Source organism: Lathyrus oleraceus, chromosome 6, assembly GCF_024323335.1.
Source record: "Lathyrus oleraceus cultivar Zhongwan6 chromosome 6, CAAS_Psat_ZW6_1.0, whole genome shotgun sequence".
Taxonomy (NCBI): Eukaryota; Viridiplantae; Streptophyta; class Magnoliopsida; order Fabales; family Fabaceae; genus Lathyrus; species Lathyrus oleraceus.
The window spans coordinates 24,627,102-24,644,840 of record NC_066584.1 but is presented as its reverse complement, the minus strand read 5'-3'; the positions used below and the strand labels follow the sequence as shown (position 1 = coordinate 24,644,840).

General features: G+C 35.9%; 1 protein-coding gene across 1 annotated transcript; it reads right to left on the bottom strand.

Annotated features, from left to right (window-relative positions):
- Positions 1 to 2,069: 2,069 nt before the first annotated feature.
- On the bottom strand, positions 2,070 to 3,622 carry LOC127091607 (zinc finger protein CONSTANS-LIKE 4). Its single transcript, XM_051030293.1, has 2 exons — positions 2,730 to 3,622; positions 2,070 to 2,647 (listed from the first exon to the last, which is right to left on the bottom strand). The coding sequence occupies exons 1-2, from the start codon at positions 3,348 to 3,350 to the stop codon at positions 2,330 to 2,332; spliced, it is 939 nt and encodes a 312-aa protein (XP_050886250.1). The 5' UTR covers positions 3,351 to 3,622; the 3' UTR covers positions 2,070 to 2,329.
- Positions 3,623 to 17,739: the final 14,117 nt, after the last annotated feature.

Sequence of the window (17,739 nt, the reverse complement as noted above, 5' to 3'; positions counted from 1 at the left end):
ATCTATTTTGTTCATTTGCGATTATTTATGTTATCGCTCCGTTCGTTGTGTTTGTTATCTTAAATCAATCATTCGTTGTGTAAGTGTTCTCTTGTATGTTTCAGTTGGATGTTTTTTCTCTAAGCATATATGAGATTATTTTGGTTTACTACTTTCATAAAGTCATAACCCTGCATATAAAGTATGAATAATGAAATCCACATTATAACATGAAATTGAATCTTTTAGTTGTTTCTTTTGTTGTGTGTTTTGTAACACCCTAAACTCACAGTAAAAAAAATTCTTTTTATTTAAAAAATATCGAGAATATAATAGAATGTGATAAGGGCGCCACATAACAAAGTACTCGACTTTTATTTAAAAATGGAAATTTAAAATAGTGAGTCAAATCCAAAACGTAACAATAAGAGATAATAATTCAGTTTAAGCCAAAGTAGAGAAAATGAAAAAATATCATAGCCTGATATTACAATATCAGAGTTACTATTCATAATGAAACCACTAGCCGACTTAAGGTCCATCAAAACATAAATTAGAAAGCAAAGCAATTGAAGATGTCATATACGCCATCTTTCATAAATAATCAGTTGCTAATTGGCTAAGAACTTGAAAAGTTGTTTTATGACGGGTTTTGCATTGGATAATCGATTATCTCTCAAGCATAATTGATTATTCTTTTTGTAATGCCTCAATAATCAACTATTAGGGTTATCAATCGATTATGTAACAACTCTTTTGAAAAACTTCTAATTTTGTATCTCATAATCAATTTTGAATGTGCATAATCGATAAGAGACTTTAAAAGTTCATGGATTGTTTCCATTGTTGAGCCACCTCTTGTCCTATAAATAGAGTGAGCCCTTCTCATCTCTGAAACACTAGAAAACATACTTAAATACTTTTCTCTCATCTCCTCTTTCTCTCCTTATTTATCACATTTGTCTTACTGTTTTTTAGAGTGAAATCTTTATATATGTGAGGTGTTTTTGTATGGTGTAAGGGCATAATTATAATTTTTTACTGATTTTTTTTTGGCTTGGTTATGAGGTTAACTAATTAAAAAGTTATTGTTTGGTCGTAGATGTAAACTAAGTAAAACAATTATTTTGTTGGAGAGGTCTCCATATTTAAAATTCTCAGTCGGTTTGTGAGCTTAGCCAACTGTTAAATGCTCTCAATCGGTTCATGAGCCAAGTCTGGTGTTAAAGCTTTTAGTTGGTTAGTTAAAACTCCATATTGGTTAGGAAGTTAGCCATTGAAAAACTTCAATCCTTATATAAGAAATTTCTTTGGATATCTTGTCAAAAACTCTCATCATAGTGAAAACTCTAAAAAGAAAACTTCAGGTAAACGAATATGCACTTTATTAAATTGAACCTCTATGATTACGGTGCTTTTCTCTCATCCATTAACTATTTCCATTTCGGCCATTTATTTATGCTACAATTCCATTTTCTTATTTCCGCAATACTCTATTTGTTTTACAAAAGAGTTTATTTTAAAAAATAAATTTTCAATCTCATACAATTTATCATCTTCTTGTGTTTGAAGTCTAATATCCTACACTAACCTCTTCCGATCTTCTGAAGTCCACACCAACATATTTTTTTAATTATTAATTTTAGGAAAAACCACCTGTATTAATGACATTTAAATTTTTTAAAATGTGTCATTTTAACTAACATCAACGAGATGAGTATAATTTTTCCTATATTTTTTCATTATATATATTGTTAGTGTAAAAATAATTATGCATTTACACCTTATTCAAATTTGAGTGACATTTTTATTTCGTAAGGCACAAACAGTTGTATAAAGTATAAACCATGGGACCCATACAAATTATTAAAGGGATACATTCCCTTCCAACCGGAAATCTGAGGAAACAGAACCAATGAACCATAGCTATTAAAAAACTATTTTCTAATCACACAAAAAACTGTTTCTGTATTTCAACAAGATCTGATATTATAATATAAATTTCCATATGGTTTTTTATCACGTAACCATGCATCAATGGCGTTTCATATCTAATAATCACATAACCAATATAGTCGCATAATCAAAACTTAGGCAACAAAATTCATTGATTATTAACATCCACTACATCTACAAGACTACAACAAACATCAAGAAATTAACATACTATCCTGCATATCCTTCTCATCCATAAGAACAAAAAAAATATATACAGAAGCCTAAAAAAAATACAAAACCATATTACATACTATACTATATTTATCATTAATTCATAGGTTAATGAAATTCAAGAGCCCTATACTATACTCAAGATTATTATTATTAATTAAAACACTTGAAATCAAATCATTCAACAGGAAGGAACGACGCCGTATCCATCATAAGACTCATCCTCAGCGATTAGATTCACATTCATATTCAAATCAGTGCGTTTTGCGAACCTTCCTTTAATTCTAGGTCTAGTTTCTGCATACGCTTTTCTCGATGCGTAACGAATTGTCTTCTCGAACCTTCTATTCTTTCTCTTCTCTCTGTACCTCATAACCCTAGCTTCTCTATCCGCCGCCGTGATTTGCACCGCCTCCGTCCTTCCGTAACCGCAGTATGACATCTCCGACATCACGTTTCCGTCTGGTACAACTCCAACCTCCAGCGAAGGCGACGATACCTAAACAACATGAAAGAAAAAACGAATCAGATTTCAAATCGAAGAGGTAAATTCAACATTTAGTTTTCGTTTTCGTTCTTACGCTGTGATTGTAGTTGTAAGTAAAAGGTTTAGAAGTAGAGAAATCGTTGTTGATATCGGAGTAGTGTTCGGTGACGGTTTTGCTATGAGATTGCACCGGCACAACTCCGTCTGGGGTGCCGGGACTATGTTGCTCCGGCGAGTCAGTTTTGGCGTCAACACAGACGAAATTGAGGTCGGTAGCGTCGATTTCGGTGAATGAGTAGTGAGATGAGTTGAGATCGGGGCCTTTAGGGTTGGCGGGAGTTTGGAGGAGCCAGGAAGCAGCTTCGGCTTCTTCGGTGCTGACGTCAGCATCTGGATCGGATTCGGAGAAGAATTGTTGCTTGCTGTTGTGGTGGAAAGTGTTGAGCGGGATGCGTTCGTGGCGGCTAGCGAGGGGATTGGCGGAGTGGATGTCGTGGTCGCAGGAGACGCAGAGAGCAGCGGCGTCTGCTTTGCATGTGACGTGAGCAGGAGCTTGTTCACAGACTTCGCAGAGTGTGACGCGGTGATGGCGGGAGGCGAGTTTGTTGGCGGCGTGGATGTTGGAGTCACAGGTGATACAGAGGAAAGCTGAGTCAGAACGGCAGAATAGTGTTGCTTTTGTTGACTTGCAGGAATCACAGAGCTTAGTGGCCATTTGTTGTTTATTGAGTTAGTTAGAAGTTTGAGAAGTTGTGAGTGTATTGGCGAAGTGTTTTGGTTGGATTGGTAGTGTGGGTAAGAATGGGAGGTATGTGTGGTTGTGGTAATAGAGGTAAGGTATCACTATCTGGTGGGGTAGGGGTGATCTACAGAGTGGCTAATTGAGGGATGACGCGTGGGTGAGCCTTAGCCAAAGACATTTCACTGTGTGAAATGAGGGGATAGGGATGAAAGGACAGACATAGAGTATTACACAATACAGCACAGCGTAGCACAGTGATTGATAATTACAGTACAAGCAAATTATTTCTTCTTTTCATATCTATCTTTTCTTTTATCAACTTTATTTCTTCAATTATTTGTCTTTTATTCTTATGTTCTAGGAATATGCTACTAATTTACTAACAAAAGTTGCACCAAATGGAGCTCAAAATAAATAAGCATCAGTATGAGCAAGAGAGGGAGAAAGGTACGAGAGACTAGAGAGAAGACAAGGAGAATAGAAAGACGAATTTGAATTATCTATAATTGGGGTTTTCACAAATTGCACTTAGGGTTTAATATTGATAGTACATCTCACACAAAATAACTTTAATGTTTTCAAAATCACCTATTTTAAATCAAAATCGTTCGATCTTAATATGCAATCGATAATTTAAACGGTTATAGATGAGTTGACTTCGTCACTTAGTCCATCACTACTTAATTGAAATCCTTTCTTCCCTTACACATTAGGTAATCCAACTATAAAATCTTGAAATTCTTTTTCTGCATTCACTTAATACTTCTCGTGATCATTGTATGACATCCGATTGTGGTGTTCAACCTTTATTAGAAAAATATCAGATTTTTAGAATTCTATTTAACACCATCTTATTTTCGTGCCAAGCCACCAGCCTATCTTATTCGACTCATGGGACCTTGGTTATTATGGTAGGAAACTTCTTCCATTTGATTATCTGGCTGTCTAGGATTTGGTGTTCATAAGTGTTCCATTATTCCTATTCAATTGCAAATTCTTGTCACTTTACTCCTCCGAACATTAACGCTTCTTAAGTTATTTGGTGGTTGTCGCTCTCACTTAGTCCCGAGGTTTCCTTCTCCAAAGTTATTGAACTTAAGTAAATCTACTCAATCCCACTACTCCCTTCGGAGTATGGACTATGTGATCCCTCTTACCACACATAAATCTTAAGCTGATTAGACTTATGATCTGGTAGTAGAAATTTCATAATCAATTCCCAAAATTTGGTAGTAGAAATTTCATAATCAATTCCCAAAATCTTACTTGCAACTTGACACTAATGATCCATGGCTAGGTCGTGAACCCACCTCCTTTGATACCAATTATAATACCCAATGGAAAGATACTAATGATTGGTACTTGATACATCAATGTACATATCTAAAAATGGACCAGATTAAAATTTTTACAACGAGCATCAGAATAACTAATACATCAGTTATTAGACAAATTCTTCGACACAACGGAAAGACGCTCCATCAAGTTTTAATGCCAATTTTAAAGTTGCGAGTACACTCTGAGTACATGCTTACCTGGAAATATTATAAATCATATATTTATCTCTTTGTACTATAAGTTTTCTAATGCTATAAAATAGTCACTATCATGGTTGTCAAACTCGCAAGTAACGAGTTAACGAGTGTAGGAAGAAAAATAAGTAGAATCATACATAAAATCTTTTTTTTGATATACTCAAGTAGACTCGTATAGACTCGTACAAACTCGTATAAACTTGTGAGTCTATGGTGACTTTACGAGTCTATATGTTTTTATGATTTTTTTAATAAAACCCAAAAGGCCTATATTTCCAATTTTTTATTTTAAAAAACCCTGATTATATTACTTGTACGATAATACGTTTAGAATTAGAAATGTACCTCTCTTAGTCTCTTCCTTTTGCAATGACGAGTCGACGACATCTTGGAAGATTTTCTTCCTTCATTGATGTTTCTTCCTCCCTTCATTGACGATGTGGCCACGCTTGTCTCTTTATGTGTTTAAGATTGCCTTTCATCCTTCATGTTTGCATTATGTTGTCTCTTTCTCTTGCGTTCTTTCGATGTCTTTCCTAAAGGTGCCAATTGTTGTTTTATTCTATTTGTTCTTTCCTATTCTTTTTATAAAGTTGTTCGTTGTTGCTCTGTTTTGTTCATTTGCGGTTATTTGTATTGTTGCTTTATTCACTGCGTTCGTTGTGTAAGTGTTATCTTATATGTTTCTCTTGGATGTTTTTTCTCCAAGCATATATGAGATTATTTTGGTTTACTACTTTCATAGAGTCATATCCCTACATATAAAGTTTGAGTAATGAAATCCATATTCTAACATGAAATTGAATCTTTTAGTTGTTTTTTCTTGATGTGTGTTTTGTAACACCCTATATCCACGATAAAAAAATATTTTTATTTAAAAAATATTGTAGAATAGAATAGAATGCAATAAGGGTGCCACACAACAAAGTACACAAATTTTTTCAAAAATGAAAATTTAAAATAGTGAGTCAAATCCAAAACGTAACAATAAGACATAATAATTTAATTTAAGGCAAAGTAGAGAAAATGGAAAAATATCCCAGACCGATGTTACAATATCAAAGCTACTATTCATAATGAAACCACTGGCTGCCTTAAGGCCTGTCGAAACATAAATTAGAAAGCAAAACAATTGAAGAGGCCATATACGCCATCTTTCATAAATAATCAGCCGTTATCATTCATCAAACTCAACATGAGAATCGTCTGCATAGGTTCACATATATAGCAACATAGAAACAAGGAAGGGGTGAGAATAAATTCTATAAATTAAATGGAGTAATAACAACAACTATAACATACAACACACATTTACAAGTTATACACAAGCAACAAGATCATACAATACCATGAAACATGTACAAAATAGTTATGTAATGCTCATCTCCTATACTCTCATGCATGTGGTACCATCATCAGATTTTAGAGTTATTTACTGAAAATCCTAAAACATCAGATGAAAGTCCTAAACACCAGACCAAAGTTCTAAACATCAAACTGAAATCCTAACCTAAATCCGGTATATATGATGCATGGATGCTTTCACACAAATGTAGGTCTTCTATTAGAACCTCCAACACCAAGTTTTAACATCGTCGATTAAGGCTAACACGGATTCTTGCAAACCTAATAATACCACCAATTAGGTTAAAACACTTATCCTTACAAACCTTATAACACTACCAATTAGGTTAAACACTGATTATCTCGAATTTAAACACGAGCAATACCAGTTCTTATCGAACCTCAGGGTATTAACATAACCATTCACAACACACCATGATATCATATCAACACCGAACTTGCGTCTTAACTTTAACCAATTAACTCATATACACATTATCAAGACGTGCATCATTATATCATATCAACATCGGACTTGCGTCCTAACTTTGACAACTTAAATCACATAACTCTTTATCAAGAAAAACTCATATCTCACAACATTCAAAACTCACAGCACACCATGATATCATATCAACACTGAACTTGCGTCCTAACTTTAACCAATTAACTCATATAAACATTATCAAGATGTACACCATTATATCATATAAACACCGGACTTGCGTCCTAAATTTAACAACTTAAATCACATAACCCTTTATCAAGACAACTCATATCTCACAACATCCACAACTCACAACACACCATGATATCATATCAACACCGAACTTGCCCTAACTTTGCCCAATTAACTCATATACACATTATCAAGACATACATCATTATATCATATCAACACCAGACTTGTGTCATAACTTTAACAACTTAAATCACATAACCCTTTATCAAGACAAAACTCATCTTACATCATCCACAACTTATGTTACACATGTATTCATCAAAACACTAGACTTACGTTCCCAACATTACGTCACTTGCTCAGCTAATCTTTTCCTACATCATTCACCCTATAAATATCATAAGTAAAGAATTATATTCATGACCTCATTTACACATTTAAATATCTTGGGACATTACTATAAGGTATTCATATGCATTAGCTTTCCAACCTTTTAAACTGTGTCTCAATCGGAGTCACAAAACTCAATTTATAATGAAAACATGATATGAACAAAATCCTCTTCTTCTGATTCAAATCATGTTGTTTTCCTGACTCGAATCATATCTGTCAGAAGCGTTTTCTGCTAAAATTTAACCTCTGATTTGAATCATGTTGAAACCTTGATTGAAATCAAACCAAGCAAAAATGTTTTATGCTAAATTTTGACCTTTGATTTGAATCATGTTGAAACTATGATTCGAATCAAACTAGACTGAAGCATTTTCTGCTAAAAATTTCGCAGAAATTTCACTCCTAAACTCAATTTCTTTAACCTGGACATATATCAATCCAATTTTGAACATGAATGATCATACCTAATCATCTATATATATTATTCAACATATAAGGTTGTAACTATCATTATCATCAATCATCAAAAACAATTCACACCAATTTGACAACATTACTAAATCAACCATGACATTCAATATTTAGCATCAGTCACATGCATTTTAACACAACACTAGCATAATAGTTGCCCACAAATTTCACATCATAATCATGGCATCACATAACAATATACATGGTTTACAATCATGAAAGTTTTGTACAAAATCTTAGCATCAAAGATCAATAAATCCTAATAAGGGGTTAAGGGAAAGCCCACTATCCCATTTCTAAAACACCAAATATAGAATAATTTTCCCCTTACCTCGATTATGCAGAATTTTCTTGAATTTTGGTGATGGGAGAGTCTCCTCTTGACACTTCTTGCTGCTAGGGCTTGCCTCCTTTTCTCCTCTTTCTTAATAATAATACATGTTTCTCATTTTCTCCCCTTTATAAACTAACCCTAATTTAATTATTTTTTCCCTAACTAACCCCCCTTATTTTCAATTATCTCTTTTTACTCCCCTCTATTTTATTAATTCTCTAATAGCCTCTTAATTTCTTATTAAATTATAATCCTTCCAAATTTGATTATTTTCAATATTTTCTCACTAGAAAATTCATAATTTATATTATTATTTCTCTAAATAATAACACATAATACTCAAGAAACACACCAAAAATAAAATTTAAGAAATGAAATTAAAAATACATTTTTTTTGGGTGTTACATGTTTCCCTTATTTCATATCATATCTATCATTGTATGTACCTATTTATTCATTAATTTTGTGTGTGATTAAATTGCGATTGTTTGAATTATGCATTTTTAATTTGTGATTAATCATTGATTTTGAGTTGCAATTTTTAATTTGCATGTGTGTAATTTGATTCACTTTGTAGGTTCATAAAAAGAGAAGAAATATATTTAAAACAGAGATGAATAACTTAGTTTATGTCATGTACAATTTGAAGTTGAAAGGTAGAAAAGGAAAATAAAAAAGTCTTGTTCTTTCATTTGAAGATATTCATTCAAATGATGAATGGGTAATTGAATATCCTAATGAAGAAAATGTGCAAAATTGAAGTTAATGTTGAGCAAGATGATGTTACAGTTAACAATGTTGGGGTAACTGATGTTGTTGTAACTGATGTTGTGCAAAGTGGTGGTGGTGGTGGTGACAATCTTGAATTAGGTGGAAATAGAACTACAACTAATCCATCTTTGGTTAATGATGAATGTGTTTCATTCGGGATAGAGTTTGATGATAATAGTCAAGATACCTATTTTGGGCCGACCATATGGATCCCCGACTGACCAACTGCAATCCTTCAAAAAACTTCTCAAAATACGAGAACTACCCTACAAATAAGTGTTGAGGATCCAAACTCCAAATGCATCCGACGACTCTCCACAATTCACGGCTAATAAATAGTAGGTTGTTATCTCATTTCCCATGTATATAGAGAACACGCCATTTCAGGTACTCAATTTCAAATTCAGTTTGCATTCACTTTTTCCCGTCACATACTAACTTGAGTGTTTGAATGCTAACCTTGCAGGTTAGCCCCTTCTTCATCTTACCGGAAGCTCAGATCAACTGTTATCTCCGATCCTTAATATATTTTTGATTCCAGAATGAAACAGTGACGCTGTCTGTGGGAGTCGACTTCTAATTCCTGCGTTTTCCACGATCTCACATTCATTATTCGATTCATCAGTTCAAAATATTTTTTAGGTTATCGAATCAAGAGCTCTAAAAAACGAATACGAAGATTTGTCATGTTTGATCCAATCAAGTAACATACCAATTTTGATTTCCTGAATTTCCAGATCTCTTATTCCTACGCTTTTCGGTAATGGCTAGAACTAAAACTACTCGCTCCGACATAGTGTGAGAAGTCGTTGTCATTAAAGTAGCTCAAGCATAAACAAATTAACCACCTCCATCTCCTTTGTAAGGCATTGTGAATCTAGGAGAAGAGGTTCCGTTGCATCCAGATTTGTTCCAAGCTTATCATATAGTTGAATATGTCTAAGCACCTTTGATTGGACCTTCGGTTCCACCACCAGTTTCACAACATGAATCCTTAAACTACTTCTAACTATTGTGAGTTAACCTTTGGCTTCAAGGTGCCAATGAATTATTGAAAAGAATCTACAACATCGTTCGACAACAAAATTTGCAAGCAATAAAGGAAATGTTACTTCGTCTCAAAGAAATCCTGCTGCCATTTATGAGCTGACTGCCACAAAGAAAGATGAAGCTCCAAAGTTGAAGAATCATTAGAGGAGCGAAAAGCGCCAGAGTCCTCCCCAAAGTTCTGAGGGAGATCAAGGTAGCCACGCTCTCCCCCAGATCAGGCAGAAAATTAGTTGTGAAAGAATCAACAGAAAAGGGAGATGCATGCAAGCACATGCAACTTGTTGAAAAGTATATTTTCGGCAAATATTTTTATATCGTATCCACAGAGATTGGTTGTTATTACCGCCGTTCTATAATCCAAATTGTTATAAGTTTAGAAAGTAACAAAGTTGTTTTGTTTGGAAAGTTATCGTGTGAGTAAATTTCACTAAAAATAGTAGAATGGTTTTAATCAAATGTAAAAGCTTGGCAAGATTGGAGTTCACTATTCCAAATGTTTATGATTCCTTATGATAACTATACAGATTTAAGATTATTGATGATGTTCAAGTATCCTCTCAAAGTCATTTATGTCTAAATGATATTGTGATAATCACTATATTGATCCTTAGACGATCTCTCCACCTAACTATCAATATAGCAATCTTTAATGTTTAATACCAAAGAAGAGTAATGAATAAATCTATCTCTACAACTTATTCACTACTTGAAAATCTATTTTATGTCAAGACTCAAATAATCTCTTTCAACAACTACTCAAATTTGATTTTCAACTTAGGGTAAAAATAGCATTCAATACATCAACAATCTTTTATCATATATATATATATCAAATGGAATACATAAACAAATGAGAATAACTACTATCTCCAATCTTGACAAAATGGGGTTTAGCTCCTCATCATCATTTTGAAAGTAAAATGCAATGGAGGAAAAAATTCTGTTTTCTCTCCTCCAAAAAATATCCAAGTATCAATGTGTGAATAATAATGATATTAGAATAATGTGTTCTCCTATCCTAAAAGGGTTGACAGTTCCTTAATTGATCATTTTCATCCAAAGCAGAAAAGCTATCCCAAGGCAGACACCAAAATGGCAAAAACAGCTGGTCTTGAAAACAACACTCTTGACCAAAATTAGCTTGCTGGATTCGCAGCCTTCGCGGCGCGAAGGTGGATCGCGACGCGAACTGAAGCTATCTCAGCTTCCTTGCTTTGCAAGCTTCAACCAAAATCTTCCAAGTGGTAGTCTTCTAAAATTGGGCCTCCACATTGCATTCAACCCCTCTTCCAAATTATGATGTTGCATTCCAAAAACTCTCTCATCCAAAAATTCTACAAAACTAACAAATATGTGAAATAACTATTCAAAACAAAATAAATTAAACCTAATTGCATTTATACACAATAATGAGAATAAAAGTGTGTAATTACATCAAAACTTGGTAAAAGGGACCAATAAAATGATATAAAAAGTAGTACTAATTGGTCCCTAACAACTCTCCCTAACTTAGCATTTTGTTTGTCCTTAATCAAAAGTTTCCACCCTCACAACCAAAGCAATGACACAAAAGATTGAAACAAGGATTTACCAAGGACATTCAAATGGTTCAAAAGTGTTTGGCAATTTCTCAATCCACCTATCTCAATTCTAGACAAAACATGAATAAGAGAAATGGTTGAGTGCAAAAATCATTCCAAGGAATTCAAAGCCATATATGTCAAAATTGAATCAAACTTACACACACATCATAATAATGATGAATAACATGAAGGGTTACTTTCACTCATCCAAGCAATTAGATCAACAACAACTCAAATCATGCGGTTATCACAACAAATACCAAATCATGTGAAAAATAAGAATCAAGAGGCCTTTCAAAGGTTGTAATGTGGCTTAGGTTACAAGAAAGGATATGATTAAGAGAATTCAAAAAAGTTGTCTATCCTAAGGGAGCATTCCCAAACATTCAACTCTACATAATTTCCCTTTCTTTGATCCCTATTTGTTTTTTCTTTTTACATCCACACAATCATGAGCATTTTCTTTGCTTTTTTCTTTGCTCTATGGTTTCAAGGGTGATTTCTTTTTCTTGTTTCTTTTCATATTTTTACCCTTTCATAAAAACTCACTTTTCCAAGTTTCTAATCAACTTTTCACTTTACTCTCCCAAACTTTAGATTCAAAAACCAAATTTATTCAATAATGCTCCCTACTTAGGCATAAGCAAAAGACAAAATTTGCAAACAACTCGGTTTGAGGTTTCAATTGATACGAAAGAAATTAGGATTCATTTATTCCAAAATTTTCAATTGATTTTATAATGATCAATCAAATGAATCCTAAAATAAGCTCAAAGGGGTTTAACTAGGGATTACTCCTCACAAGGTTAGTTGATTCAAACTTTTTGGTCAAGTGGTTTTTTTCTCACAAACAATACCTCTATCATTTTCAAAATTTTCACACAAAAATAGATTGATGCATGATTTAGCATGATAAGAATGAGTTTAAATAATGCTTGGTTTCCCGCTTTTTAGTGTACAATGGAAAGCTTCCTCACAATTGGCTAAGTCCTATTTTGATTCAAAGATGACATACATTTCAATGAGTTTATGATATGGAATTTGCACACACCATCAAACTACTCATGTTAAGTCTAGAAAACGATAAAGTGCATCTTGAAATGCCGACACTAATTCTTATCATCACCACTCGAAGTGTCCTATGCTTCTTTCTTTGCGATCATTTCTTGGTTGCTTTAAGCTTGACTTGAGAGTAAGAACAATTTAACAAAAAATATTGGTAAACCAATTTAATTGTAACACACTTAAATCTCAAATAGTATTCATGCAATTATTAAAACAACTAACAAAAAAACAAAGTTTTGGTGAACTAGAGCCACCCAAAAGTACATCAAAATTTTTCCAAAACAAAAATAATACAAAGAAAACTCAAAATGACAACAAACTCCTCAAATTCACCAACTCCTCAATCCTCCTCCTCTTGGCCACCACCAACAGCTCCAAGGACATCCTCCATCTCATCATTAGGGTTTGCACCACCTCCTGCACCCCCCATAAAATCTGGCCTGCCCTCAAGCCAATTAGCATAAGCCACATATTCCGCCTGAGAAGGAAATGTGCGGGCTTTGGGTGCAAGGAACGTGTTCTAGAATTGTTGCTGCATTGCATCGAAGATAAATGATTGAGACCTCCTAGAGGCCTCAAAGCTCTCGCAACAATAACTGGCAAACGCCATCTGGTCAAAAACTGGAGTAGTGCGGGGTCGGGGTCGGGGTCTGGATGACGAAGTCCCAGCTCCTTCGGTTCTATCCATTTGGCTTTGGCAGAACCTATTCAGATAGGCATCGTTAATCACACTGGTGATAGAGAAGTGTACTTCGTTCGGAATGACAACATTCGCCCGACGACAAAGTCCCATGATCAGCCCCGGGTATGCAAGCACACCTGCTTTACCACCAAATTTGGTTCCACTTATAGCCATCTTCCTCATTTCTCCCGCTATGATTGATGCTACATCCACAGATTTTCCGATCATAATGTAGTACAACAAATATCCTACATCCAGAGGGATTGTGGTTGTATGGCTCCTTGGCCGAATATTGCTCAATAGCAGCACCAGAAATGCCCTTGCTTCCAGATTTAAATTCTCTCTTTTCCAAGATTTTGGAAGTCCTTGATCATTTAGGTCAAATGATTTTCCTTTAAGGCATAGGGTAGCATTCACCGCTTGAAGATCCCACACATTAGCCAATTCCTGGGTACGATACTCGCACCTCTCGTTCTCTGAAAGGGTTAGAGGATTACCAAGATATGAGTTAATTGCATCTCTCCCAAAAGAAATGATCCTGCCTCTTACCCTTGTTTGGTAGTTGAAAGCTACCCCATCTTCTCGATGCATGACGTTTGCATAGAACTCCCGAACAATATCATAGTTGATTGTCGCTTCTGGTTCACAAAGTTTCGTCCACCTTCGTCTCTCAAAATTTGAAACCACGTTCCGATAAGTCCCACCCGGTAATAAACGGATGAACCTTTCCGGCTGGATGGTTCTCTTGATAAGGTTTTCGAATCGTTCCTCGTGTTCGTCACTTGTGAACCTTCTTAATGAACGAGGTTGAACGAAAGCCGTGGTTTTGGTTCTCTTAGACATCTGCAATAAACATCAAAACACCCATACAACAAAACATGAAGAGAGTTAGCAATCAATCAGCATAAAAACATGACCCTGGAATTTCCCAGTTCGCGGCGCGAAGGCCCGTTCGCGGCGCGAACCCTGCGAACCAGGAAATCTCCAAGAGCCTCCTAGGGTTCCAAAGATGTGAAGTTTGCTACTTCCAACAGTCATGGTCTCCAACTCTATCCTATTCCTAATCTAAATCAGACATGCAAAGCGATTTCAAGTGTCAATTTTCAAAAAAAAAATTCAATCCCTAACCATACCTAAATGTGAACCTAAAAGGAAATGGAGAAGAGGATATGAAAAGCATAACATACCTTATTGAAGCACTTGATTCTTGTTAGCAAATGAAGATTTGGGAGTTGGGAAAGGAAGATTTTTAGTTTTGGGAAATTTTGGGAGTGGGAGTGAAAAAGAGGGAAAGTTGCTGTTTTGAAAATGAAATAGAATGAACAGGAAAAATAAGCTAAACAGAACTTAAGTGGCTCTGCCACGCACCATTCGCAGGGCGAACCTTGTTCGCGGCGCGAACTGAAGCTTTGCATTCAGTTCACGGGGCGAACGATGGTCGCGGGCCGAACGACAAAAAACAGAACCCAATTTCACAACATTTAACACAGCAGAAAATCAACACAGCAGAATTGAAATAAAAAATGTAAAATGCAGACTTACAACGTTGGGTTGCCTCCCAACAAGCGTTTTGTTTAACATCGTTTAGAGCTCGACGGTCCAATGATTAGCCCGATCCAGATAGAGAAATGACACACACATCCCGATTTACGTCGCCACTATGGTAGACTTTGAGTCTTTGGCCATTTACAGTCCAACTCTCTTGTGACTTTGGATCCTCGATCACAATGGCCCCATAGTTGCGCACCTCTTTGACAACGAAAGTCCTGACCACTTCGACTTTAACTTACCAGGGAATAACTTCAACCTTGAGTTGAAAAGCAATACCATTTGTCCAACATGAAACTCCTTATGACGGACCTTTCCATCATGGTATGCCTTTACCTTTTCTTTATACAGTTTATTCGAATGGTAAGCATTATTCCTTGATTCCTCCAATTCATGGAGTTGTCCTTTTCTTCTTTCTCCAGCTAAAGTGGAGTCGAAGTTCAAGAATTTGAGAGCCCATAATGCCCTATGCTCCATTTCCACTGGAAGATGACAAGTTTTCCCATACACCATTTGAAACGGAGTTAGCCCAATAGGTGCTTTGTAGGCAGTACAATACGCCCACAAAGCTTCATCCAGTTTCAAGGACCAATCTTTTCTTGAATTCGAGACTGTTTTCTCAAGAATCCGCTTGACTTCCCGGTTCGAAACCTCCGTTTGACCATTCGCTTGTGGATGATAGGGAGTGGTCACCTTGTGCTTTACACCGTAATGTTGCAAAACTTTTTCTAGAGGTGTATTGCAAAAGTGTGAGCCTCCATCACTTATCAACACCCTAGGCACACCAAAACGTGAAAATATGTTTTTCTTTAAAAAATTAATCACTGTTTTGGCATCGGCCTTAGGTGAAGCAATTGCTTCTACCCACTTCGAGACATAGTCAACGACCACTAGTATGTACTCATTTTAGAAAGAAGAAGGGAATGGGCCAACAAAATCAATGCCCCAACAATCAAAAACTTCTACTTCTAGCATGTTGGTTAGAGGCATTTCGTCCCGTTTTCCTATTCCTCCACTCCGTTGGCATGTATCACAACTCTTCGCATGTTCATGCGCATCTTTAAATAAAGATGGCCAATAAAAGTCCGATTGGATCACCTTAGTGGTTGTTCTCAAACCGCTATAGTGACCTCCATACGGAGAGTTGTGACAATGCCAAAGGATGTCTCTTGACTCCTCACTTGTTACACACCTTCTCAAAATATTGTCTACACCCACTTTAAACAGATACGGATCATCCCAAACATAATATTTTGCATCCGCCAAGAATTTCCTTCTTTGATTGCAAGTGAGGTCTTCCGGTGTTAAACCGGTTGCTTAGTAATTAGCAAAATCAGCAAACCAAGGCCTCACTTGAATCGCATACAGTTTTTCATCCGGAAATTCTTCTCTCACTTCCTCTTCTTTGTTTGTAATGTCCACATTGACCAACCGAGACAAATGATCCGCCACCAAGTTTTCAGAACCTTTTTTATCCCGGATTTCCAAATCAAACTCTTGCAATAAGAGAATCCAACGAATCAGTCTTTGTTTGGAATCCGGCTTGGTTAGCAAATATTTGATCGCCGAGTGGTCAGTGTAGACTACAACTTTTGACCCAATCAAGTAAGCTCTAAACTTTTCCAATGCGTACACTATAGCTAGTAACTCTTTTTCAGTTGTCGCGTAATTGACTTGTGCTTCATTTAACACTTTACTAGCATAGTGGATAGCATGAAAAACTTTATCTCTTCTTTGACCCAACACCGCACCAACCGCATAATCGCTAGCGTCACACATAAGTTCAAAATCAAGTTTCCAATTTGGTGCCACGATTATGGGTGCGGTGACTAACTTTTCTTTTAAATCAAGGAAAGCTTTGAGACATGACTCATCAAAAAGAAAATGCGTACCTTTGTTGAGCAAGTTGCTCAATGGCTTTGCTATCTTTGAAAAATCTTTGATGAATCTCCGGTAGAAACCGGCATGCCCGAGAAAGCTCCTTATTCCTTTTATATTTGTTGGGGGTGGTAATTTCTCAATGACTTCCACCTTGGCTTTGTCAACTTCTAATCCTTCGGAGGAGATCTTGTGACCGAGTACACCTTCGGTGACCATAAAGTTGCATTTTTCCCAGTTGAGCACTAAGTTGGTCTCCACGCATCTTCCCAAAACCACATCAAGGTGTTTTAAACACAAATCAAAAGATGATCCGTAAACGGAGAAATCATCCATGAACACCTCAATGCATTCTTCTATTAAGTCCGAGAATATAGCTTGCATACACCGTTGAAATGTGGCCGGTGCATTACATAACCCAAAAGGCATTCTTCGGTAAGCAAAGATGCCTAAAGGACATGTAAAAGCTGTCTTCTCATGATCCGCCGGATTGACCGAAATTTGGTTGTACCCCGAGTACCCGTCCAAGAAACAGTAGAAATTTTTGTAGCTTGGTTCAACCTTCGATAGTCAATACACATCCTCCACCCGATTACCGTTCTTGTCGGAATCAACTCATTTTTATCATTTTTGATAACCGTCATGCCACCTTTCTTGGGAACTACTTGTACCGGACTCACCCATGCACTATCGGATATAGGATAAATCATTCCGGCTTCCAAGAGTTTGACAACTTCTTTCCGAACTACCTCTTTCATCGATGGATTTAGACGCCTTTGATGTTGTGCAACGAGTTTGAAATTCTCCTCCATCATGATCTTATGCATACAATAGGCCAGACTAATACCCTTCAAGTCGGATAACACCCACCATATTGCACCTTCATTCTTTTTCAACACTTGAATCAATTTGTATTCCTCTTTTATGGACAAGGTGTTGCTTATAATCACCGGTTTAGTACATTCGTCACCAAGGAACACATACTTCAAGTGTGAAGGAAGCATTTTCAACTCTAATTTTGGTTCT

Excerpts from the sequence above, each read along its gene's own strand:
- LOC127091607 (XM_051030293.1), bottom strand. The coding sequence starts at position 3,350 with ATGGCCACTAAGCTCTGTGATTCCTGCAAGTCAACAAAAGCAACACTA. Across the intron at positions 2,648-2,729 it reads CTTACAACTACAATCACAGC|GTATCGTCGCCTTCGCTGGA; the intron begins GTAAGAACGAAA and ends CATGTTGTTTAG.